The sequence below is a fragment of the Carettochelys insculpta genome, chromosome 6, assembly GCF_033958435.1.
Source record: "Carettochelys insculpta isolate YL-2023 chromosome 6, ASM3395843v1, whole genome shotgun sequence".
NCBI lineage: Eukaryota > Metazoa > Chordata > Testudines > Carettochelyidae > Carettochelys > Carettochelys insculpta.
The window spans coordinates 126829081-126851856 of record NC_134142.1 but is presented as its reverse complement, the minus strand read 5'-3'; the positions used below and the strand labels follow the sequence as shown (position 1 = coordinate 126851856).

Sequence of the window (22776 nt, the reverse complement as noted above, 5' to 3'; positions counted from 1 at the left end):
AGCCACACACGGGACCCTGGGTCAGGCCAGTATGCAGGGCTCTCTCCCAGGGCACCCAGCCCAGAGGGGCACAGGACCTGAGCCACCCCTGGCTGGCAGCAGGCACCAGGAGAAGGTTAAGGAGAATTGCTGTTGGGGCCATGGGGCTGGCTGGATTTCTCAGCCCCTCCCAAATGCCTATGGCCTGGGCCCCCCAGGTCTGCTGAAGGTGGGGGTTGTACCAGGGACCAGTGTTAGATGGCAGCTGGGCGGTGAGCACAGCCATGTAACCCTCAAACCCTCTCCAGCTTGTTCCTGATTTACCTGGACTTGAGTAATAGGGTTTGGGCTTCCCAAGCTCTGCACCCATCCACAGGCAGGAGTGACTCTCACTGAGCTGGAGAACGGGAAGTTTATTGATTTAGCTTCTATGAGGAGGTAACAGGCTCTGTGGACATGGGAAAGTCAGTGGGTGTGATATACCTTGACTTCAGCAAGGCTTTTGATACGGTCTCCCACAACATTCTTGTCCATAAGTTAAGGAAATATGGATTGGATCCTAGGACTATAAGATGGATAGAAAGCTGGCTTGATGGTCGGGCCCAACGGGTAGTGGTCAATGGCTCAATATCTGGATGGTGGTTGGTTTCAAGCGGAGTGCCACAAGGCTTGGTTCTAGGGCGGATGTTATTCAACATCTTCATTAATGACCTGGATGAGGGACTGGATTGCACCCTCAGCAAGACTGCAGATGACACAAAACTAGGGAGAGAGGTAGATAAGTTGGAGAGAAGAGAGAGAATCCAGCGTGACCTTGATAAATTGGAGGACTGGGCCAAAGGAAATTTGATGTGGTTTAACACAGAGAAGTGTAGAGTCCTGCATCTGGGGCGGAAGAATCCCAAGCATTGTTATAGGCTGGGGACCGACTGGCCCAGCAACAGTATGATAGAAAGGGACCTAGGAGTATGGTGGATGAAAGGCTGGATATGAGTAAACAGTGTGCTCTTATAGCCAAGAAGGCTAACGGCATATTAGGGTGCTGTGATGGGGTTCAGGGGCCCCCATGCACTGCACCCTGTCCGCTGGCAGGAGTGACTCTCACTCAGCAGGTACAACAGGAGGCTTATTAGGCAACAGATGCCCAGTTTCTCACAGAAGCGTCAGTACAGCAGTCAGAGACAGTCATTCCAACCCGTCCTGGGGAGAGGAGCCCGAGGGGTGCCCCTCTGGGGTGTACCTTTCCCCCGCCTCAGGCTGGCTGCCTTCCAGCTTCCTCTCCCCCTAGCCTCTAACTTCCACCTCTGATTTTAAACCAGCTCGGCTCCTCCCTCCTCTTTGTTCAGGACAGAGGTGTTACCTGCCAGTTGTAGCCCCAGGGTCATCCTTAGCCACTGGGAGCTGCTCTGCTTGTCTCACACATGCCCCCCCTGTGATGGGGTTCAGGGGTCCCTCTGCACTGCACCCCGTCCGCTGGCAGGAGTGACTCTCACTCAGCAGGTACAACAGGAGGTTTATTAGGCAACAGATGCCCAGTTTCTCACAGAAGCGACAGTACAGCACTCAGAGACAGTCCTTCCAACCCGTCCTCGGGAGAAGAACCCAAGAGGTGCCCCTCTGGGGTGTAGCTTTCCCCCTCTTCAGGCTGGCTGCCTTCCAGCTCCCTCTCCCCCTAGCCTCTAACTGCTGCCCCCGATTCAAAAACCCAGCTCGGCTCCTCCCTCCTCTTTGTTCAGGGCAGAGGTGTTACCTGCCAGTTGTAGCCCCAGGGTCATCCTTAGCCACTGGGAGCTGCTGCTAGCCTCTCACATCCAGCCTGACTCACACATGCACTCCCCCCACTCCAACACATCTCTCCCCATTTCCAGACCGAACTGAGCGGGGTCACTTAGCCAGTGACCTGGGGAAGTTTGGGGTCCTCCCTGCATGACAGGGCATCGGCTATGGTGTTGTTGTTCCCCTTGACGTGGACCACCTCCATGTCGTAGTCCTGCAGGAGCAGACTCCACCGCAGGAGCTTGGCGTTGGCCCCTTTCATGTGCTGCAGCCAGGTCAGGGGTGAATGATTGGTGTACACGTTGAAACGCCGTCCAAACAGGCACGGCTGCAGCTTCCCCAGTGCTCACACCATGGCCAGACATTCCTTCTCTATGCTGCGTAGTTCTGCTCCCGGGGCAGCAGCTTCTTACTCAGGTACACGATGGGGTGTTTCTCCCCCCTTGTCATTCACATGCATTAGCACCGCCCCCAGCCCCACGTCTGACGCATCGGTGAACACCACGAAGGGTTTGTTGAAGTCTGGATTTGCCAGCACTGGGGCCCTGACCAGAGCCTCCTTCAGCGCGCAGAGGGCCTCTTGGCACTGCTCGGTCCAGACCACCTTGTCAGGGTTTCCCTTTTTACGCAGCTCCGAGAGGGGGGCTGCGATGGAGCTAAAGTGGGGCACAAACCTCCGGTAGTACCCCGCCATCCCAGTGAAGGCCTGGACCTGCTTCTTAGTCTGGGGTGTGGGCCAATCTCTGACAGCCTCCACTTTAGCCGGCTCTGGCTTTAAGCCGCCGCTGCCCACCTTGTGGCCCAGGTAGGTCACCTCAGCCATTCCCACCTTGCACTTCCCTGCCTTGATAGTCAGACCAGCCTTCTGGAGTCGGTCCAGCACCTGCTTGACCTGGGACACATGGTCCTCCCACGTCTGGCTGAAGATGCAAATGTCGTCCATGTAAGCCAGGGCAAAGCTCTCCATCCCTTTCAGTAGCTGGTCCACCAGACGCTGGAAGGTAGCGGGTGCCCCCTTGAGGCCGAAGGGCAGGACCAGGAACTCGTAGAGCCCCACAGGGGTGATGAAAGCCGACTTGAGCCGGGCATCTTCCTCCAATGGCACTTGCCAGTACCCCTTGGTGAGGTCTATGGTGGTGAGGTAACGGGCTCCCCGCAGCTTGCCTAAAAGGTCATCAGGCCTGGGCATGGGGTAGGCGTCTGATACAGTGATGGCGTTAAGCTTGCGATAGTCCACACAAAAGCGAAGAGACCCATCTTTTTTTAGGGACTAACACCACGGGAGAGGCCCAGGGGCTGGAGGAGGGTTGGATCACCCCCAGAGCCAGCATGTCTTCAACCTCCCGCTCTATGTCCTGAGCCGTCTTCCCTGTGGCTCTGAATGACACACACTTGATAGGGGCGTGGGTGCCTGTCTCTACTCAGTGTACAGCCAGGTCAGTGCGTCCGGGTCTGTCCGAGAACAGCTGTTGGTGTGAATGCAGCACCTCCTTGATCTCCGTCTGCTGTGCAGGGGTCAGCTGGTCTGAGAGGGGAATAGACTCCAGCAAGGAGCCGGCTCCAGTCCCTGTGAGCAAATCCACCAAGGGATCATCCCCCTGCCCCTCCCAGTGCCTGCACATGGCCAGCACCAGTTCTCCCTGTCCCAGTAAGTTTTCATCATGTTCACATGATAGACCTGGTGGCTGTGGGCCCGGTTCGACAGTTCCACCACATAGTTTCACCTCATTCAGCTGTTTGATGACCTTGAAGGGGCCATCCCAGGCCACTTGCAGCTTGTTCCGCTGCACGGGTACGAGAACCATCACTTGGTCCCCGGTGGCATAGGCTCGGGCCCGGGCGTTACGGTCATACCAGACCTTTTGCTTCCTTTGGGCCCTGGGCAGGTTCTCCCTGGCCAGGCCCATGAGCTCGGTGAGTTTTTCCCGGAAGGTCAGTATATACTGTACCACTGACTCTTCTTCAGGAGAGGCCGTCCCCTCCCACTCTTCTCTGAGCAAGTCCAAGGGTCCCCGTACCCTCCTTCCGTACAGCAGCTCAGATGGGGAGAACCCCGTGGATTCCTGGGGCACCTCCCAGTATGCAAACAGCAGGTGGGGTAAGTACTTGTCCCAGTCATGGGGGTATTGATTCATGAAGGTTCTCAGCATCTGCTTCAGAGTCCCATTGAACCTCTCCACCAGCCCATTGGTCTGCGGGTGGTAGGCTGTGGCCCAGGTGTGCCGGACCCCACACTTGTTCGACAAGCTTTGCAGCAGGGCTGACATGAAGTTGGACCCCTCATCTGTGAGCACCTCCTTGGGGAACCCCACTCTGCTGAAAATAGACATCCGCCACGGTGTCAGCGTCGACAGAGGTCAAGGCCACTGCTTCTGGGTATCACGTGGCAAAAAAATCCAGCACCACCAAAATATATTTCTTCCCCGAATGCGTTGCCTTGCTGAAGGGTCCCACTATGTCCATAGCCACTTTCTGGAAAGGCTTCTTTATGATGGGCAGTGGCCCCAGGGCAGCTTTCCCCTTGTCCCGGGTCTTCTCCAACCTCTGGAATGCATTGCAGGACAGGCAATACAGACGGACAGCTGCAAAGATTCCTGGCCAGAAAAAGTTCTGTGACAACCTTCCCCTGGTGCGGTGGATCCCCTGGTGTCCTGCTAGCAGGACATCATGGGCTAGGTACAGCAACCTGCGCCGTTACTTTTGAGGAACCACCAGCTGTGTCCAGACGTCCCATGGCTCCTCTTTGCGCCTGGGAACCCATTCCTGGTACAGAAATCACTTCTCCCACAGGAATCTCTCCCTGCAGTCCTCCCCCAGGGGTGGATCTGGGCTGCGCCTGGCCAGTTCCCTCGTCCTCTGCAAGGAGGGATCTCCAGGCAACTTGACCTGGAACTCCTTGGCTGGGGAAGGGGTGGAAGCCGCTTCCCCTCCCTGCCTGGCTCCAGGACCACTGGCCTGTGAGACCCAGGTTTTTGGGGCCCCCTGACTTCCAAGGTCAGCCCCTGTGGCTCTGGCTGGATATCCTCCTCTGAACCTGGGGAAAGCACCCCTCGTTTTCTTTGGCTGCGGGTCAAGATCAGGACATGAGGGCGTTCACCTGGCCAGTTCTCCAGATCACACCGAACTAGTACATCCGCAGGCAAATGGCTGTGCACTCCCACCTCCTTGGGGGCTATACACACACACGTTCTGCAGCTGCTATAAACACACACACACGCGCACGTTCTTCAGTTGCTACACACACACACATTCTGCAGCTGCTACACACACACGTTCTGCAGCTGCTATACACTCACACACACACACCTTCTGCAGCTGCTACCAACACACGTTCTGCAGCTGCTATACACTCACACACACACACCTTCTGCAGCTGCTACCAACACACATTCTGCAGCTGCCACACACACACGTTCTGCAGCTGCTACACACACGCACACACACATTCTGCAGATGTTACACACACGTTCTGCAGCTGCTATACACACACATTCTGCAGCTGCTACACACACACACACACACGTTCTGCAGCTGCTACACACACACGTTCTGCAGCTGCTATACACACACACGTTCTGCAGCTGCTACACACACACATTCTGCAGCTGCTATACACGTGCACATACATGTTCTGCAGCTGTTACACACACACATTCTGCATCTGCTAAACACACACACATGTTCTGCAGCTGCTACACACACACGTTTTGCAGCTGCTACACACACACACACACACACACGTTCTGCAGCTGCCATACACACATTCTGCAGCTGCTACACACACACACACACACACACACACACGTTCTGCAGCTGCTACACACACACACACACACACACGTTCTGCAGCTGCTACACACACATTCTGCAGCTGCTACACACACACGTCCTGCAGCTGCTACACACACACACACACACACAGACACACACACACACACACGTTCTGCAGCTGCTACACACACACACACACACACACACATCACAGAATCGCAGAATCCCAGGGCTGGAAGGGACCTCAGGAGGTCATCTAGTCCAGCCCCCTGCTTTAAGCAGGATCAACCCCCCCACTAAGTCATCCCAGCCAGGACCTTGTCCAGCCGGGACTTAAAAACCTCCAGGGGTGGAGAATCCACCACCTCTCTCGGCAGCGCATCCCAGTGCTTCACCACCCGCCTGGGGAAGGAGTTTTTCCTAATCTCTAACCTACATCTCTCCCCCTTCAACTTCAGCCCATTGCTCCTTGTTCTGCCACCTGACACCACTGAGAGCAGTTTCTCTCCCTCCTCTTTAGAGCTCCCCTTCAGGAAGTTGAAGGCTGCCCCCCCACCACACACACACGTTCTGCAGCTGCTACACACGTGCACATACACGTTCTGCAGCTGCTACACACACACACGTTCTGCAGCTGCTATATAGTTACCAGTCCTGATGGTAGCTGGAGTTTGTGGTTTGGAGTTGGCAGCTGGTGGTGGCTGACTGGCCAGGAGAGCCGGGCAGGTCTCTGTCGGGCGCGCACCGATGCTCTTTGGTGTTGCCAGCAGAACGTTACCCAGAGGTCTCCCCTTCTCACCCCTTCTTTTGTAGGCTACAAGCTAGATGTCAGCCTGTGAGTCCTGCTGTGTCAGGCTGCCGCAGGGTTCAGACGTGACCTTCACCGCCTCCTTAGTAAAACAAAAAGCAGTCGAGTAGCACTTTAAAGACTAGCAAAATGGTTTATTAGGTGAGCTTTCGTGGTCTGGCTACGGTCTGAAGAAGTGGGTCTGTCCCATGAAAGCTCACGTAATAAACCATTTTGCTAGTCTTTAAAGTGCTACTTGACTGCTTTTTGTTTTGATAGTGTATAGACTAGCCTCTAGCACGGCTCCCTCTCTGTTACTCCTCCTTAGTGGGACTTTGTTCTTTTGTGTTCGGGTGGATCTTTTTCTCACCTTCAGGGAGTTGTCTGCACTCTTCAGCCACTGGTGTCTGGTCTTCAGAACAGGCTGGTGTTGAGGATCAATCACACACTCCCCAGTCACACATCTAATACAATTCATACCCTAGTCACACAATTATTTTGTTAGTCTCTAAAGTGCTACGGGACTGCTTTTTTGTTTTGGTAGTGTACAGACTAGCACGGCTATCCCTCTGTTACAATTTAGGTAGAGTTTTGCTTTCAACAGAGCCGCACACAATGGAGTGTGGGATCAAAGTGGAGCCTTGGTTACAATATGGACTCTGGTTTTGTCCTTAATGGTACATATTACACCATGACTTGAATTATAAATATAAACTGCAAATATAAAGTGATAACATCAGACTAATCCTGTGTTCATAGTTAATCTTATTATTTATCATACAAAGAATTAATACAACATTACGAAAAGTTTCATTTTTTCCTAAATACAATATTACAGGTTCCCTTTTATTTCCTACTAATTAACCCTACACGCTCATCCCAAGCTGAGGACATGTTGTCAGCTCCACCTGCTTGGGCAGCCAGCCCCTTTGGCTGCTGGGACTCCACCCAATTGACCCCATGAGTCCCCCGCCTGCTGGAGCAATCTGGGAACATGGGACACTGGGACTGTCTATGCCCCTTCTGCCCACAGCAATAACAGCCCAGGTCTTGCTGTGTCTCTTGGGCTGGCTGCTCCATCCAGGCCCTGGGTGGCCCTCTGGGGGGCTAGGGGGCTGGCCCCTGTTTCCTGGGCTCACCCTATATGTGATCCCTTCTATCGTACAGCCAGGAACTGGTCTCTCTGGGATTCCTTGTCTCTTCACGATTCCCTGTGCCTCCGGGATCCCTTTTCAAACCTGGCCCGGCTGTTTGTGAACTCATCAGCCAGCTTCCCTGCGTCACGTGTGTCCTCTGGCTTCTGGTCCTCGAGCCAAAGCCTCAGGTCAGGTGGGAACACTCCATAGACCCTTTCCAGGACCATCAGCTTAACCAGGTCCTCTGCAGTCTGGGCTCCCATCCCGAGCACCCTCTTGCGTTAGCATTGCACAGGCGGGAGGCCAGGTCCACATAGGTCACCTCTGGCCTCTTCTGCACCTCCTGGCACTTCCTCCTGTGCCTCTCGGGGGTCAGCCCAAACTAATGCAGCAGGGCCTGTTTGACCCATTTGTAGGCCCTGGGCTGCAGCCCCTCCAGCTGGTTGAGCATCACTGCGGCCTTCTGGTCCAGCCAGGGGGTGAGCTGCAGGAGCCATTCAGCTCAGATGACCTGGTGGAACTCACAGACTCGCTGGAAGGAGGTGAGAAACCGTCCAGGTCCCCCACGTCCTTACATTGGGCCAGCACCTGTGTCTCAAAGTGACTGCCGGTCCCGGGCCTCCTGGCCCTCTTCCCACTCACCACAGCAGGGGCCTCCTCACCTCTCATCTCTGCCATGGTCCGCTCATGCTCCCTCTGTCTCTCCCGGTCCTGGTGCTGTCTCTCCTCGTCTTCCAGTTCCTTTCATCACACCTCGAACTCCAGCCTTTGCATCTCTGTCATGGGGGACTCGCTGTGGCAGAGCATGACCAGGTGGGCGCCGCGTCTGTCTGGCAGAGTCCAGCCCCGGCTCCTGCCTGAGAATCCGAAACACTCCCAGGCAGTGACCGTCCGCTTCCTGCTGGCATGGGATTTGGCCCCCTGGATCAGTCATTCTCTTCCAGCTGGGCAATCAGCTGGGCCTTGGTCATCTTCCCCACAGTCAGGCCCTTCTCTCTGCACAGCCCTGCTAGCTCTGCCTTCAGGAGTTGGGTGTAATCCATCTCCCCGCCGTTCCCCAGGCTGCCGACTCACCAGCCGAAGCTGCAGCGCCCCAACTCCTAGGAGCTGCTTTGTTCTGCCTCCAGCACCCCTGGCTCTTGTGAGTCTCCTTCCTTCTCCTGTGTCCAGTCTGTCGCTGCTGAAAGCCCATCTGTGGGTACAGTGTATCCTACTGCTACCACCAGCTGTCATGGGGTTTAGGGGTCCCCAAGCACTGCACCCCAACTGCAGCCAGGAGGGACTCTCGCTCAGCCGGTAAAACAGGAAGTTTATTAGTTGACAGAGAGACAGCGCAGTGCAGAGGTGTCAGTACAACCGGTAGAGACATTCACTCCAATCCATTTTGAGGCAGAGGAGCCCAAGGGGTGCCAACATCTCGGGTCTGGCCTCCCCTCCACAGGCTGGCTGCCATCCTACTCTCCCTCCAGCTTCTAGCTGCTGCTTCAGATTCAACACCCCAAGTGCACCCCTGTTCAACCCCCCCACCCAGCTCAACCACCCCCCTGGCCCCAGGTCACCCCCTCGCGTGGGGCTCCAGGTTCAACCCGTGCGGGGGGCTCCAACCCCCCTGGTGCACCCGGGTTCAACCCCCCCACCTGACTGAACCACCCCCCCTCCCAGCCCCAGCTCATCCCCTCACATGGGACTCCAGGTTCAACCCGTGCAGGGGGCACCAACCCCCCCCGTTGCACCTGGGTTCAACCCCCCACAGCTCAACCATCCCCTGTGGCCCCAGCTCACCCCCTCGCGTGGGGCTCCGGGTTCAACCCATGCGGGGGGCTCCAACCCCCCCAGTACACCCCTGTTCAACCGCCCCACCCAGCTCAACCACCCCCCTGGCCCCAGGTCACCCCCTCACACATGGGGCTCCAGCTGTCAGCAGCCACCGGCATGTGCAGGGGTCTATCTCCCACCAGCTCAACCCACACTGGCCCTCCCCCCTCCAACTGGCTCAACGCTCCCCCGTGCCCAGCTCGCCCCCTCCAGCACGCATGGGGCTCCCGACAGATGTGCGGAGAAGGATTAAAGAGCTTGAGGGCTCATCACAGCATCCCAAAGTGCTTTCCTGGGTTTGCAAAGGGATTTTTGCATTTGGGTGGTGGCTGCGATACCAGTCCAAGGCCGTGGAATCAGCGACCTCGGGGAGTTTTAACACAAGCACGTGGGATTTTTAGAGCTGCTTGCAGGCCTCCACTGTCTGCACTGACAGTGCCAGAGTGGGAAACAGCCTCCTGTGCAAGGAAGGAGCAGGTGTGAACTTGCTTCCCAGTCATCTTGAGATAGAAAACAAAACGAGCCTGTGCAGGTCCAGGCAATCCCCTTTCTACGCAACCCCAAAATGAGCCCAGCCCATTTTCGCCACCGAGGCCTGGGAACTAACAAACGATGGTGGCAACTCTACCTCTACCCCCCAAGGTCAGGGAATCTGTGATCTTGGGAGTTTTTAAGCAATGCCTGTGCACAGGCAAGGGGTGGTTTTAAGTTTGTGTGGGCCTCCACTTTCTGCACTCAGAGTGCTCGAGTGGGGAAGGTGCCCTGAGAGCAGGCGGGTACCAGGGCCCACATTAAAGAGGGAAGGGTTGCAGGGAAGTTTGCTCAGGGCACTTGGTGCCTGCCAGGCTTCATTGTTCATTGACTGTTACTTGAAGGTCCACTCTCCTGAGCAGCCATTCCCAGACCGGCTGGCTGGCTGATCTGACGTGGGAAATACAGACACACAGAAAATGTTCATATCCACACGATACGATAAATGACATTCACACAAATAGGAAAAACACAGCTGGCAAATGATAAGCTTTCCCCAGACCACTCGCTCGGCTGGTGTTGCTCAGATTTGGCGCAAGCTTGTAACAGCGGGTGCATCTCGCCCTGCACGACAGTCCCAGCCCTCATGTGCAGGGAGAGACAGGGCAGCAGGAACTGCTGGGCTCAGGGTGTTCTGCTCCAGGCTCTCAAAGGCTTCGCGTAGTGCCAGGAACCCCCAGCCTGCTGGGCAGCTGCCTTTGCTTATCCTCCGCAAGCCGGGCTGCAGTGGCTCCTGCTGGGGGGCAGAGCTGGTGCTGCTTATCTTTGAGTCTTCTGTGTCACTGTCCCAGGGGCTGCAAAGCAAAGAAATTCGGGAGCTCCTGGGCTGACTAAGTGGGAGGCTCAAGTCCCCTGAGCTGCAGTCCCTCAGCCTACGTGCTACACCCAGAACAGCTCTCTCAGGCCACGGGTGTGTGTTACACCTGCCCCAGCCATGCCTCAGCTCTGCGGGGCCCTGGGGGTGTCACTTCCACCACATGGGCCCACAGGGGCACAGCAGGAGCCCCCACCCCTGAGGCCATCCCCATGTCAATGCGCCTTCTTGGCTCCCATGCACCCAGGGGGGCTGGCTGGGGACCTGCTGCTGCTGCGCCTCCCCAATGGGGACTGACTCTCAGCACCTCCCCATGGCACAGAGCTCATCACACACTACTGCCCCCGGCCCCCGGGGCTGGGTCATCATAAGGAGAAGCACGGCCAGGAGGAAAAGTGACTTGCCAAAGGCCAAATGCAAACCAGTGACAGAGCTGGGACCAGCCCCCAGGCATCCTGAATCCCCAGCCCCACATGAACCTCTGGCCTGCTTCACCCTTCAGCAGCACCTCCAGACTCACGGGACAGGATGAAGTTGCCAAACTCCTTGGTGCTCAGCATCTTCCTGTCTTTGCTGATGAAGCAGCACCGGTACCGGGCTCCCTGGTCCTCCGGGCTCCTGGCCAGGATCATAAGCATCGCGGCAAGGCCACCCAAGGGCAGCTCCTCCATCTGGACTTTGTACAGCACGCTGTGGGCAACCAGAGGCTGCGCCTCCTCATGGCTCTCAGCTGGCTTGCCCTCCAGGAGAGCCTCCCCTTGGCTCCCAACTAGCTCACCCCCGGGGAGAGCTATTTCGTTACCGTTTTGGTACTTGGTCCACCTGGCCTGCGTGCCCGCTGGGCACTGGTAGCCAATGCACACGAGAGAAACGTACTGCCCGACGACCCAGACTTTCGGCCCCACGACCTCGCTGGCTGAGAACGTCTGCTGGGTGTCTGCAGGGAGAGTGTTGAACAGCCGGTATTACTCACGCAGCCCCAGCGCCCTCGGGCCGGGCACAGGGCAATGCCACATGGCAGCCCTGCGAGGGAGGCCAGGCGGGAGATGCCAGGGGCACAATGACGAAGATGAGCACTTTCTGCCCTGCAGGGCATGGGGCCTGACCTGCCCATTTGTGATGGAGTGGGTGGGGGTGCATGTGTGAGGCTCAGGCTGGATGTGTGTGAGACAAGCAGAGCAGCTCCCGGTGGCTAAGGATGACCCTGGGGCTATAACCTAGGCTGGCAGGTAACACCTCAGCCCTGAACAAAGAGGAGGGTGGAGCCGAGCTGGGTTTGAATCTGAGGCGGGGGTTAGAAGCTGGGGGAGAGGGAGCTGGAAGGCAGCCAGCCTGAGGAGGCGGGGAAGCTACACCCCAGAGGGGCACCCCTCGGGCTCCTCCCCCCAGGACGGGTTGGAATGACTGTCTCTGACTGCTGTACTGACGCTTCTGTGAGAAACTGGGCATCTGTTGCCTAATAAACTTCCTGTTGTACCTGCTGAGTGAGAGTCACTCCTGCCAGCGGACGAGGTGCAGTGCAGGGGGACCCCTGAACACCATCACACCATTGTCACAGGTCTGCCTGCACTGAGGCCTCAGAAGGGAAGCAGCAAGGTGCTTCTGGGGCAGCTGCAGGGAGCTGCCTGGGACAGACAGAGCAGCAGCTGAGACAAGCCCTAGCCAGGTGCGGGGAATGGCATTGAAAAGATCCCTGTGCAGTAGGCCAGGAGGGCCGGCTCCTGGCTGGTAAAGGAGGCTGGTAGCTGCCAGGCCTGGGAGATGAGGCAGATACCCACCATCTGTGCCGAGGACGGGCAGAGATGACTGGGCACTGGGTCATGTGTGTGGGTGGAATTCCCAGGGACTCTGGGGGAAGGATCACACTCCAACCCCCCCGCTGCCTAGCGTTGTCTGCTCTCAGTGAAAGACCCTGCTTTGACCTCCCCCTGAGGCCAGGCCTCTGACCACTGCTGACAGGGCCTTTGCTCTGATCTGGGAGGAGCAGAGCCCCATGGGGATGGGGGGCCGTGATTGCTAGCAGGAGCACGCACATGGGCTCGATTGCTTTGAACCTGCCTTCACTGGAGCACTGTCCCAGCTGGCATGGTGGGTTCACACTGGAAAGGGCTGTGTGGTAGCTGCCCACAGTCCCTGGGCCCCATCTCCTGGGCTGTTGGGCAGCTGGGCATTTGCTGAGAATAGCCCAGGGCAGGCAGGGGGCAGGTCAGCCCAGACATGCCCTGCAGCTGCCCTTGCTGGTGTTTGGGGGATATGGGGGGAGTGAGGACCATGTGAGAGAATCTCCCTTCAAACACTACTGATGTCACCCCCGTGGTGTGTCTGGGTGGGCTGGGGTGCAAAGCCAGCTCTCAGCACCACGATGCCCCTTGCACACTGATCACACTAGCTAAGGCGAGGGTGTAGTCACAGGGCACAAGGAGCCAGCTGCCCACATAGCACCCAGAAGGGCTAGGTGCTGCTGCAGTGACACAGCCCATTTCAGCCTGCTCCTTTGCCCGGAGCTGGGGCAGCGAGTATCAGGCCTCTGGCTTGGCACACAGGCCCACCCAGTCCGGGGCGGAGGCGGACACAGAGAAGGGTGAACGTCCCCTGCACTCGGGCCCTTATGCCTGCCAGCAGACAGCCACTGCCTGGGCTGATGCCTGGCCTGGCTTGCCAGGAGCTGTCTGGAGGAGCGTGACCAGCTCAGCCATTTGTAGAACAGGAAGGAAGGTCCGGGCACAGACAGCTTTGTCGCCGACTGCATGGGGGAGGAGGGGTGCCTCTGTCGCTGCTGGGGGGGTGTCAGACACCGGAAGGGCAGCAGGACCTGTCCCAGGGACATGCACATGCCTGTCTGGGAGCTGGTGAAAACAGGTCCTTTGTGCAAATGAAAGAGAAAAGCTAAATCGGGCACCTGCCACCGGCAGCACAGGGAACTATGGGCCGGCAACCGAGCCCACACGGGGGCACTCCTCTGGGCTGGGCAGGGGGGCAGAGCACCAGAAAACCCCACACAGCTGCGCCCAAGCGAGCCATGTCTCACCTGCCATTCTCTTCCACATGCAGAGCAGAGCTCCAGCACACACCATGAACACCGCCACCACCACCGCCGCCGCCACCGCCACCACCGTTGCCATGCCCGTGTCACTGACTTCAGCCTTCCTACCTGGGGAGAGAGGGAGTGTTGCTGTGTCCCGGGTCAGTCAGCTCACTGCCCTGGGCCCGGATGGGAGCCAGCACCCCCTCGAGAAGTGCCCTGGGCCCCACTCCCTTCAGCTGAGTCAGTCGGTCCCACATCCTGGGCCCAGGTGGGAACCAGTGTCCCCTAGGGGAAAGGGCCCTGTGTCCTGCCCCCCGGCTGAGCCAGCCAGCCTCTGTCCTGGGCCTGGATCAGAGCTCATGTCCCCCCAGCTGGGACAGGCTGCGTGCTGCCCTCTGAGCCAGCCAGGTCTTCCACGCATTTAAAGCTCTCCAGGGGAGAGAGAGTCTGGCTGTGGGACAGGAGCTGCACCAGGCCTCCCTTCCAGCTGCCAGGCGCCTGACACCAACACCTGCTCTCAGTCCCTGGTGCTCACTCACTTTCCAGGTGCACCCACACACTCTTCACAAGGGCCTGGCTCAGTGTCTCGTGCTGCACTTCACAGGTGATCTTGGTGCCCTCTGAGCCTGCCGTTGACTTGTACTGGTAGAAGGACTCCAGGCTGAAGGTGTTGTTGTCGTTCACAGCGGGGACCTCCTGTCCGAACGCCGTCCACGAGCCAGTTAACAGCGATGGCTTCTGGGTAAAAGCTGCTCACATCGCATGTGACCACCTGGGCCTCGCCTGGCACAAATGTGGGGGCGTGAATGTGCACAGTGGGGGAGGCTGTGGAGGAAACGTGCAAGGTGGTACCCAGGGTGCAAGATCCCACTTAATTAAACAATTAATCATGGGGGAGGGGGAGCAGTCTGGGGCTGCTCCATCCAGGCTGGAGCTCCCCAGCTGCACCGGGGCCCTGAGAACAGAAGCCCTGGTCAGTGACTAAGTCCCAAGCTGCCCGGGGTGCTGGGGCAGCGCTGGGATCTGCAGCCAGGTCTGCTCAAGCCGAGCCAGCGTCAGAGCTCCGGCCTCACCACCCCCCCGCCCCCCGGGGACAGCCAGCCTGCCCCAGCCCTGCTCTCACCTCCAAAGACAAGCTGGAAGTCCCTCTGCACAGCACCCTGCGGCAGGGCGACATGCTGCACCCGGCAAGAGAAGGTGACGCCCTGGTCCTGCTCTGTGGGCTGCAGGGTCAGAGAGCTGCTGACGCTGAAGGTGCTGTCTGGGTTCCTCTGGGGCAGGGGGAGTGAGGAGTTCAGCAGAACCTGCCCGGCCCTCAGCCAGGTCACCACAATGTCGGCTGGGTAGAAGCCGGACACGGTGCATTTCAGCAGGTTCTGCTCTCCTCTCAGCACCGCCTTGCTGGGGACAGCAACCATGGGGGTGGCTGCGGGGAAGCAGAGGGTGTCAGCAAGCGGTGCTGGCGGGCCTCCCAAGCACCATCCTGCTGGGGCGGGTGGCTCCTCCTCCCAGCACAGACATAAGTAGGAATGCCTGGGCAGGCAAACTGCCCCAGCTCCCCGGGAGCTCACAGGGTTGGGGAGCGATGGCCACAGTGAGTGGGCAAGGCTCCCTCTGCCCCCCTTTTGCCACTGGGCCCCCCTCAGCATTCGTGCTGTGGAGCAGGGCCCAGGGTGACGCAGGGCCCAGGGTGACACCAGCCCCTGCAGGAGAGCCAGGCAGCAGGAAGGAGCAGTGCATCCCCAGCTGCATGGGGCGGCGGGGGCCATCGCCAAGTCACGTGCTGGGAATTTACGGAAACTCCCATTCCCCGTAGGCGCTCATGGATCCCAAAGTGCCCTGCACAGCCCCAGGGCCCCAGCACTGACCCAGCACGTGCAGGAGGAGGGTCTGCTCCCCTCGGTCTGGGGTGTGGAGGACCATGCACTGGTAGGCTCCCTGGTCCCGCACGCTCACGTTGTGCAGAATCAGAGAGGCATTGCCCTTCACCAGCTGTGCCACCGCCAGGGAGACCCCCGGCCGGGAGACGGTGAGGACGTTGTCGTACGACACCAGCTCATTGCCCTGGAAGTGCCAGGACACGGCCAGCTCCTGAGGGCTGATGGAGCCGCTGCCCACAGAGAAGGTGCAGGGCAGGACAGCCTGGGAGCCCAGCTGAGCCACCACCGGGGTGTGCACCACCACCTCCAGCTGGGCACCTGCGGGGAAGGCACAGCTCAGCCGCAGCACGCAGGTGTGGACGGACACAGGGACGCAGAGGAGCCGCAAGGGAGAGGAGGGCGGGCGGGGGACAAAGCAGTGTCATCCCACGAAACAGGCCCAAAGCCGGGAATCAAACGCCCAGCCAGGCCCCTGAGAGACTCACCCCATGGCCACTTTCCCACCCCCGGTGACACAGCCCAAGCCCAGTGCTGGGGGGCGCTGCCCCACATGTGACTATCACCCCGACACAGCCTGAGCTCAGCGCTGGGGGTCCCTGTCCCACGTGTGACTGTCACCCCAACACAGCCCGAGCCCAGCGCTGGGGGTCACAGCCCCACCTGTGACAGTCACCCTGACACAGCCCGAGCCCAGCGCTAGGGGTCACGGCCCCGCGTGGGGCCGGCGATGGCTCGGCTCGGCTCGGACTCAGGGCGCGCTTAACGCAGGGGAAGCCGGGCGGCGTTCGCAGGCCGGGGCCGGGGTCGGGCTTGTGCTGCGGGCGGGGGCCGGGGCCGGGGCCGGGGCCGGGGCCGGGGCCGGGGTCGTGCTGCGGGCGGGGCCGGGGCCGGGGTCGGGGTCGTGCTGCGGGCGGGGGCCGGGGCCGGGGTCGGGGTCGTGCTGCGGGCGGGGGCCGGGGTCGGGGCCGGGCTTGTGCTGCGGGCGGGGCCGGGGCCGGGGCCGGGGTCGGGGTCGTGCTGCGGGCGGGGGCCGGGGTCGGGGCCGGGATCGTGCTGCGGGCGGGGCCGGGGTCGTGATGCGGGCGGGGGCCGGGGCCGGGGCCGGGGCCGGGCTTGTGCTGGGGGCCGGGGTCGGGGTCGTGCTGCGGGCGGGGGCTGGGGCCGGGGCCGGGCTTGTGCTGCGGGCGGGGGCCGGGGCCGGGGTCGGGGTCGTGCTGCGGGCGGGGGCCGGGGCCGGGGCCGGGGTCGTGCTGCGGGCGGGGGCCGGGGTCGGGGTCGGGGTCGTGCTGCGGGCGGGGGCCGGGGCGGGGCCGGGGTCGTGCTGCGGGCGGGGGCCGGGGCGGGGCCGGGGTCGTGCTGCGGGCGGGGACCGGGGCCGGGGCCGGGGCCGGGGTCGTGCTGCGGGCGGGGCCGGGGTCGGGGCCGGGGTCGTGCTGCGGGCGGGGGCCGGGGTCGGGGCCGGGGTCGGGGCCGGGGTCGTGCTGCGAGCGGGGGCCGGGGCAGGGCCGGGGTCGTGCTGCGGGCGGGGACCGGGGCCGGGGCCGGGGTCGTGCTGCGGGCGGGGGCCGGGGTCGGGGCCGGGGTCGTGCTGCGGGCGGGGGCCGGGGCGGGGCCGGGGTCGTGCTGCGGGCGGGGACCGGGGCCGGGGCCGGGGCCGGGGTCGTGCTGCGGGCGGGGGCCGGGGCGGGGCCGGGGTCGTGCTGCGGGCGGGGACCGGGGCCGGGGCCGGGCTTGTGCTGCGGGCGGGGGCAGGGGCCGGGGTCGTGCTGCGGGCGGGGGCCGGGCCGGGGCCAGGGCCGGGGCCGGGGTCGTGCTGCGGGCGGGGGCCAGGGTCCGGGCCGGGGTCGTGCTGCGGGCGGGGGCCGGGGTCCGGGCCGGGGTCGTGCTGCGGGCGGGGCCGGGGTCGTGCTGCGGGCGGGGGCCGGGGTCGGGGTCGGGGTCGTGCTGCGGGCGGGGGCCGGGGCGGGGCCGGGGTCGTGCTGCGGGCGGGGGCCGGGGCCGGGGCCGGGGCCGGGGTCGTGCTGCGGGCGGGGGCCGGGGCGGGGCCGGGGTCGTGCTGCGGGCGGGGGCCGGGCCGGGGCCGGGGTCGTGCTGCGGGCGGGGGCCGGGGCCGGGGCCGGGGTCGTGCTGCGGGCGGGGGCCGGGGTCGGGGCCGGGGTCGTGCTGCGGGCGGGGGCCGGGGTCCGGGCCGGGGTCGTGCTGCGGGCGGGGGCCGGGGTCCGGGCCGGGGTCGTGCTGCGGGCGGGGGCCGGGGCCGGGGCCGGGGCCAGGGTCGTGCTGCGGGCGGGGGCCGGGGCGGGGCCGGGGTCGTGCTGCGGGCGGGGACCGGGGCCGGGGCCGGGCTTGTGCTGCGGGCGGGGGCAGGGGCCGGGGTCGTGCTGCGGGCGGGGGCCGGGGCTGGGGCCGGGGTCGTGCTGCGGGCGGGGGCCGGGGTGGGGCCGGGGTCGTGCTGCGGGCGGGGGCCGGGGCGGGGCCGGGGTCGGGGTCGTGCTGCGGGCGGGGGCGGGGGCCGGGGCGGGGCCGGGGTCGTGCTGCGGGCGGGGGCCGGGGCGGGGCCGGGGTCGTGCTGCGGGCGGGGACCGGGGCCGGGGCCGGGCTTGTGCTGCGGGCGGGGGCAGGGGCCGGGGTCGTGCTGCGGGCGGGGGCCGGGCCGGGGCCGGGGTCGTGCTGCGGGCGGGGGCCGGGGCCGGGGCCGGGGTCGTGCTGCGGGCGGGGGCCGGGGCGGGGCCGGGGTCGGGGTCGTGCTGCGGGCGGGGGCGGGGGCCGGGGCCGGGGCCGGGGCCGGGGTCGTGCTGCGGGCGGGGGCCGGGGCGGGGCCGGGGTCGTGCTGCGGGCGGGGACCGGGGCCGGGGCCGGGCTTGTGCTGCGGGCGGGGGCAGGGGCCGGGGTCGTGCTGCGGGCGGGGGCCGGGCCGGGGCCGGGGTCGTGCTGCGGGCGGGGACCGGGGCCGGGGCCGGGGCCGGGGTCGTGCTGCGGGCGGGGGCCGGGGCGAGGCCGGGGTCGTGCTGCGGGCGGGGGCCGGGCCGGGGTCGGGGTCGTGCTGCGGGCCGGGCCGGGGCCGGGGTCGTGCTGCGGGCGGGGGCCGGGGCGGGGCCGGGGTCGGGGTCGTGCTGCGGGCCGGGGCGGGGCCGGGGTCGGGGTCGTGCTGCGGGCCGGGGCGGGGCCGGGGTCGTGCTGCGGGCGGGGGCCGGGGCGGGGCCGGGGTCGGGGTCGTGCTGCGGGCGGGGGCCGGGGCCGGGGCCGGGGTCGTGCTGCGGGCGGGGGCCGGGGCCGGGGCCGGGGCCGGTGAGCAGCCCGGTCCCACGCAGCGCTGCGAGCCCCGGCGGCCGGGGGGGCGCTCCCGAGACGGGGAGGGCCCGGGCCGGGATCGGGGCGCAGCCTGGCCGGGCACGAGACCGCTGCTGCGACGGGGCGGCCCCGATCCCGGCTCCGGGCCCCGCTACTCACAGACGCCGCCGAGGAGCAGGGAGAGCAGCGCCCCGGGCGGCCCCATGGCGCGGACAGGCCCGAGCGGGGACTCGCGGCTCCCGCTTTCGCTTTCGCTTCCGCTTCCCCGCTGCCGCCGGCCGGGGCGATCCGCACCCCGCAGGGCGGCCGGCCGGGGCTCGGGGCTCGGGAGCGGCTGGGGCCGGGATTGGGGTTCAGGTGCAGGGGCAGTTCACTGGGACGTGCCAGCGGCCTGGCCTGGCCCGTGGGGCGTCACTGGGATGTGCCAGCGGCCTGGCCTGGCCCATGGGGCGTCACTGGGACGTGCCAGCGGCTGGCCTGGCCCATGGGGCGTCACTGGGATGTGCCAGCAGCCTGGCCTGGCCCATGGGGCGTCACTGGGACGTGCCAGCGGCCTGGCCTGGCCCATGGGGCGTCACTGGGATGTGCCAGCGGCCTGGCCTGGCCCATGGGGCGTCACTGGGACGTGCCAGCTGCCTGACCTGACCTGGCCTGGCTTGGCCTGGCCTGGCGCACGGGGCGTCACTGGGATGTGCCAGCGGCCTGACCTGACCTGGCCTGGCTTGGCCTGGCCTGGCCCATGGGGCGTCACTGGGATGTGCCAGCGGCCTGGCCTGGCCCATGGGGCGTCACTGGGACGTGCCAGCAGCCTGGCCCGGCCCGTGGGGCGTCACTGGGACGTGCCAGCGGCCTGGCCTGGCCCATGGGGCGTCACTGGGACGTGCCAGCGGCCTGGCCTGGCGCACGGGGCGTCACTGGGATGTGCCAGCGGCCTGACCTGACCTGGCCTGGCTTGGCCTGGCCTGGCCCATGGGGCGTCACTGGGATGTGCCAGCAGCCTGGCCTGGCGCACGGGGCGTCACTGGGATGTGCCAGCGGCCTGACCTGACCTGGCCTGGCTTGGCCTGGCCTGGCCCATGGGGCGTCACTGGGATGTGCCAGCGGCCTGGCCTGGCCTGTGGGGTGTCACTGGGATGTGCCAGCGGCCTGGCCTGGCCCATGGGGCGTCACTGGGATGTGCCAGCGGCCTGGCCTGGCCTGTGGGGTGTCACTGGGATGTGCCAGCGGCCTGGCCTGGCCCATGGGGCGTCACTGGGATGTGCCAGCGGCCTGGCCTGGCCCGTGGGGTGTCACTGGGATGTGCCAGCAGCCTGGCCTGGCCCGTGGGGCGTCACTGGGATGTGCCAGCGGCCTGGCCTGGCCCATGGGGCGTCACTGGGATGTGCCAGCGGCCTGGCCTGGCCCATGGGGCGTCACTGGGATGTGCCAGCGGCCTGGCCTGGCTCGTGGGGCGTCACTGGGATGTGCCAGCGGCCTGGCCTGGCTCGTGGGGCGTCACTGGGATGTGCCAGCGGCCTGGCCTGGCTCGTGGGGCGTCACTGGGATGTGCCAGCGGCCTGGCCTGGCCTGTGGGGCGTCACTGGGATGTGCCAGCGGCCTGGCCTGGCCTGTGGGGCGTCACTGGGATGTGCCAGCGGCCTGGCCTGGCCTGTGGGGCGTCACTGGGATGTGCCAGCGGCCTGGCCTGGCCTGTGGGGCGTCACTGGGATGTGCCAGCGGCCTGGCCTGGCCCGTGGGGCGTCACTGGGACGTGCCAGCAGCCTGGCCTGGCCCGTGGGGCGTCACTGGGACGTGCCAGCGGCCTGGCCTGGCGCACGGGGCGTCACTGGGATGTGCCAGCGGCCTGACCTGACCTGGCCTGGCTTGGCGTGGCCTGGCCCATGGGGCGTCACTGGGATGTGCCAGCGGCCTGGCCTGGCCCATGGGGCGTCACTGGGACGTGCCAGCAGCCTGGCCTGGCCCGTGGGGCGTCACTGGGACGTGCCAGCGGCCTGGCCTGGCCCATGGGGCGTCACTGGGACGTGCCAGCGGCCTGGCCTGGCGCACGGGGCATCACTGGGATGTGCCAGCAGCCTGACCTGACCTGGCCTGGCTTGGCCTGGCCTGGCCCATGGGGCGTCACTGGGATGTGCCAGCGGCCTGGCCTGGCCCATGGGGCGTCACTGGGACGTGCCAGCAGCCTGGCCCGGCCCGTGGGGCGTCACTGGGACGTGCCAGCGGCCTGGCCTGGCCCATGGGGCGTCACTGGGACGTGCCAGCGGCCTGGCCTGGCGCACGGGGCGTCACTGGGATGTGCCAGCGGCCTGACCTGACCTGGCCTGGCTTGGCCTGGCCTGGCCCATGGGGCGTCACTGGGATGTGCCAGCAGCCTGGCCTGGCGCACGGGGCGTCACTGGGATGTGCCAGCGGCCTGACCTGACCTGGCCTGGCTTGGCCTGGCCTGGCCCATGGGGCGTCACTGGGATGTGCCAGCGGCCTGGCCTGGCCTGTGGGGTGTCACTGGGATGTGCCAGCGGCCTGGCCTGGCCCATGGGGCGTCACTGGGATGTGCCAGCGGCCTGGCCTGGCCTGTGGGGTGTCACTGGGATGTGCCAGCGGCCTGGCCTGGCCCATGGGGCGTCACTGGGATGTGCCAGCGGCCTGGCCTGGCCTGTGGGGTGTCACTGGGATGTGCCAGCGGCCTGGCCTGGCCCATGGGGCGTCACTGGGATGTGCCAGCGGCCTGGCCTGGCCCGTGGGGTGTCACTGGGATGTGCCAGCAGCCTGGCCTGGCCCGTGGGGCGTCACTGGGATGTGCCAGCGGCCTGGCCTGGCCCATGGGGCGTCACTGGGATGTGCCAGCGGCCTGGCCTGGCTCGTGGGGCGTCACTGGGATGTGCCAGCGGCCTGGCCTGGCCTGTGGGGCGTCACTGGGATGTGCCAGCGGCCTGGCCTGGCCTGTGGGGTGTCACTGGGATGTGCCAGCGGCCTGGCCTGGCCTGTGGGGTGTCACTGGGATGTGCCAGCGGCCTGGCCTGGCCCATGGGGCGTCACTGGGATGTGCCAGCAGTCTCGTGCTTAGACCCGCCTGCTGGCAGCCAGAAGGGAAGCTGATGTTCAAGTCCCATCTTTGTGCCCTTCGGGGCCCAGACACACATCATCCCAACAACCGATAGGCTTCTGCCTGCTCAGGCACAGAGGCCACGCTGCTCCCCTGGTTCTGAGTGGCTTTTATTCCATGCTGAGAATGCAGTGCGAGGTGCAGCTGCCCCTGTTTGCTGCTGCTCCCCCAGTGCATTTTCTGCAGGACACACTATTGCTGCCTCTGCTGTGCAAGAATTCTGCGCATGCTTCCGGGAGGGGCTGCAACCAGAGACACACAGCGTGTGGGGTGTCGTGGCAGGATGTGGGCTGGGCAAGCAACTGCATCCCTCCAAGAGCCCCTGCGCAGCATGGCCAGCCACAGCAGGGCAGTAATACACAGTACCATAATTGCCAAAAGACCCAGCAACTGATAGCGAACAGTAGCCCCACTGGTCAGGCAAGTCACATATTTCACCACCTTACAGGGCGCCCCAGAACGCCAGTGCCTTATGTGATGGGTTTCAGGGGTCCCCAAGCTCTGCACCCCATCCCCAGGCAGGAGTGTGATGGGGTTCGGGGTCCCCAAGCTCTGCCCCCATCCCCAGGCAGGAGTGTGATGGGGTTCGGGGTCCCCAAGCTCTGCCCCCATCCCCAGGCAGGAGTGACTCTCGCTCAGCAGGTAGAACAGGAAGTTTAAGAGGTGACAGAGCCCCAGCTCAGCACAGAGGGGTCAGTACAGCTGGCAGAGACAGTCATTCCAACCCATCCTGGGGAGAGGAGCCCGAGGGGTGCCCCTCTGGGGTGTAGCTCCCCCATCGCCAGGCTGGCTGCCTTCCAGCTCCTTCTCCCCCAGCTTCTCGCTGCCGCCTCCGATTCAAACCCAGCTTGGCTCCTCCCTGCTCTGTGTTCAG

At 64.1% G+C, this 22776-nt stretch overlaps 1 protein-coding gene across 1 annotated transcript; it reads right to left on the bottom strand.

The window, feature by feature from the left end:
* Positions 1-10212: 10212 nt before the first annotated feature.
* Positions 10213-19058, bottom strand: LOC142015073 (signal-regulatory protein beta-1-like). Its single transcript, XM_074998474.1, is given in 8 exon segments — positions 10213-10589; positions 11130-11546; positions 13638-13760; positions 14174-14330; positions 14332-14459; positions 14758-15060; positions 15503-15832; positions 18962-19058. Coding segments are annotated over 8 exon segments (1539 nt in total). The 5' UTR covers positions 19008-19058; the 3' UTR covers positions 10213-10554.
* Positions 19059-22776: the final 3718 nt, after the last annotated feature.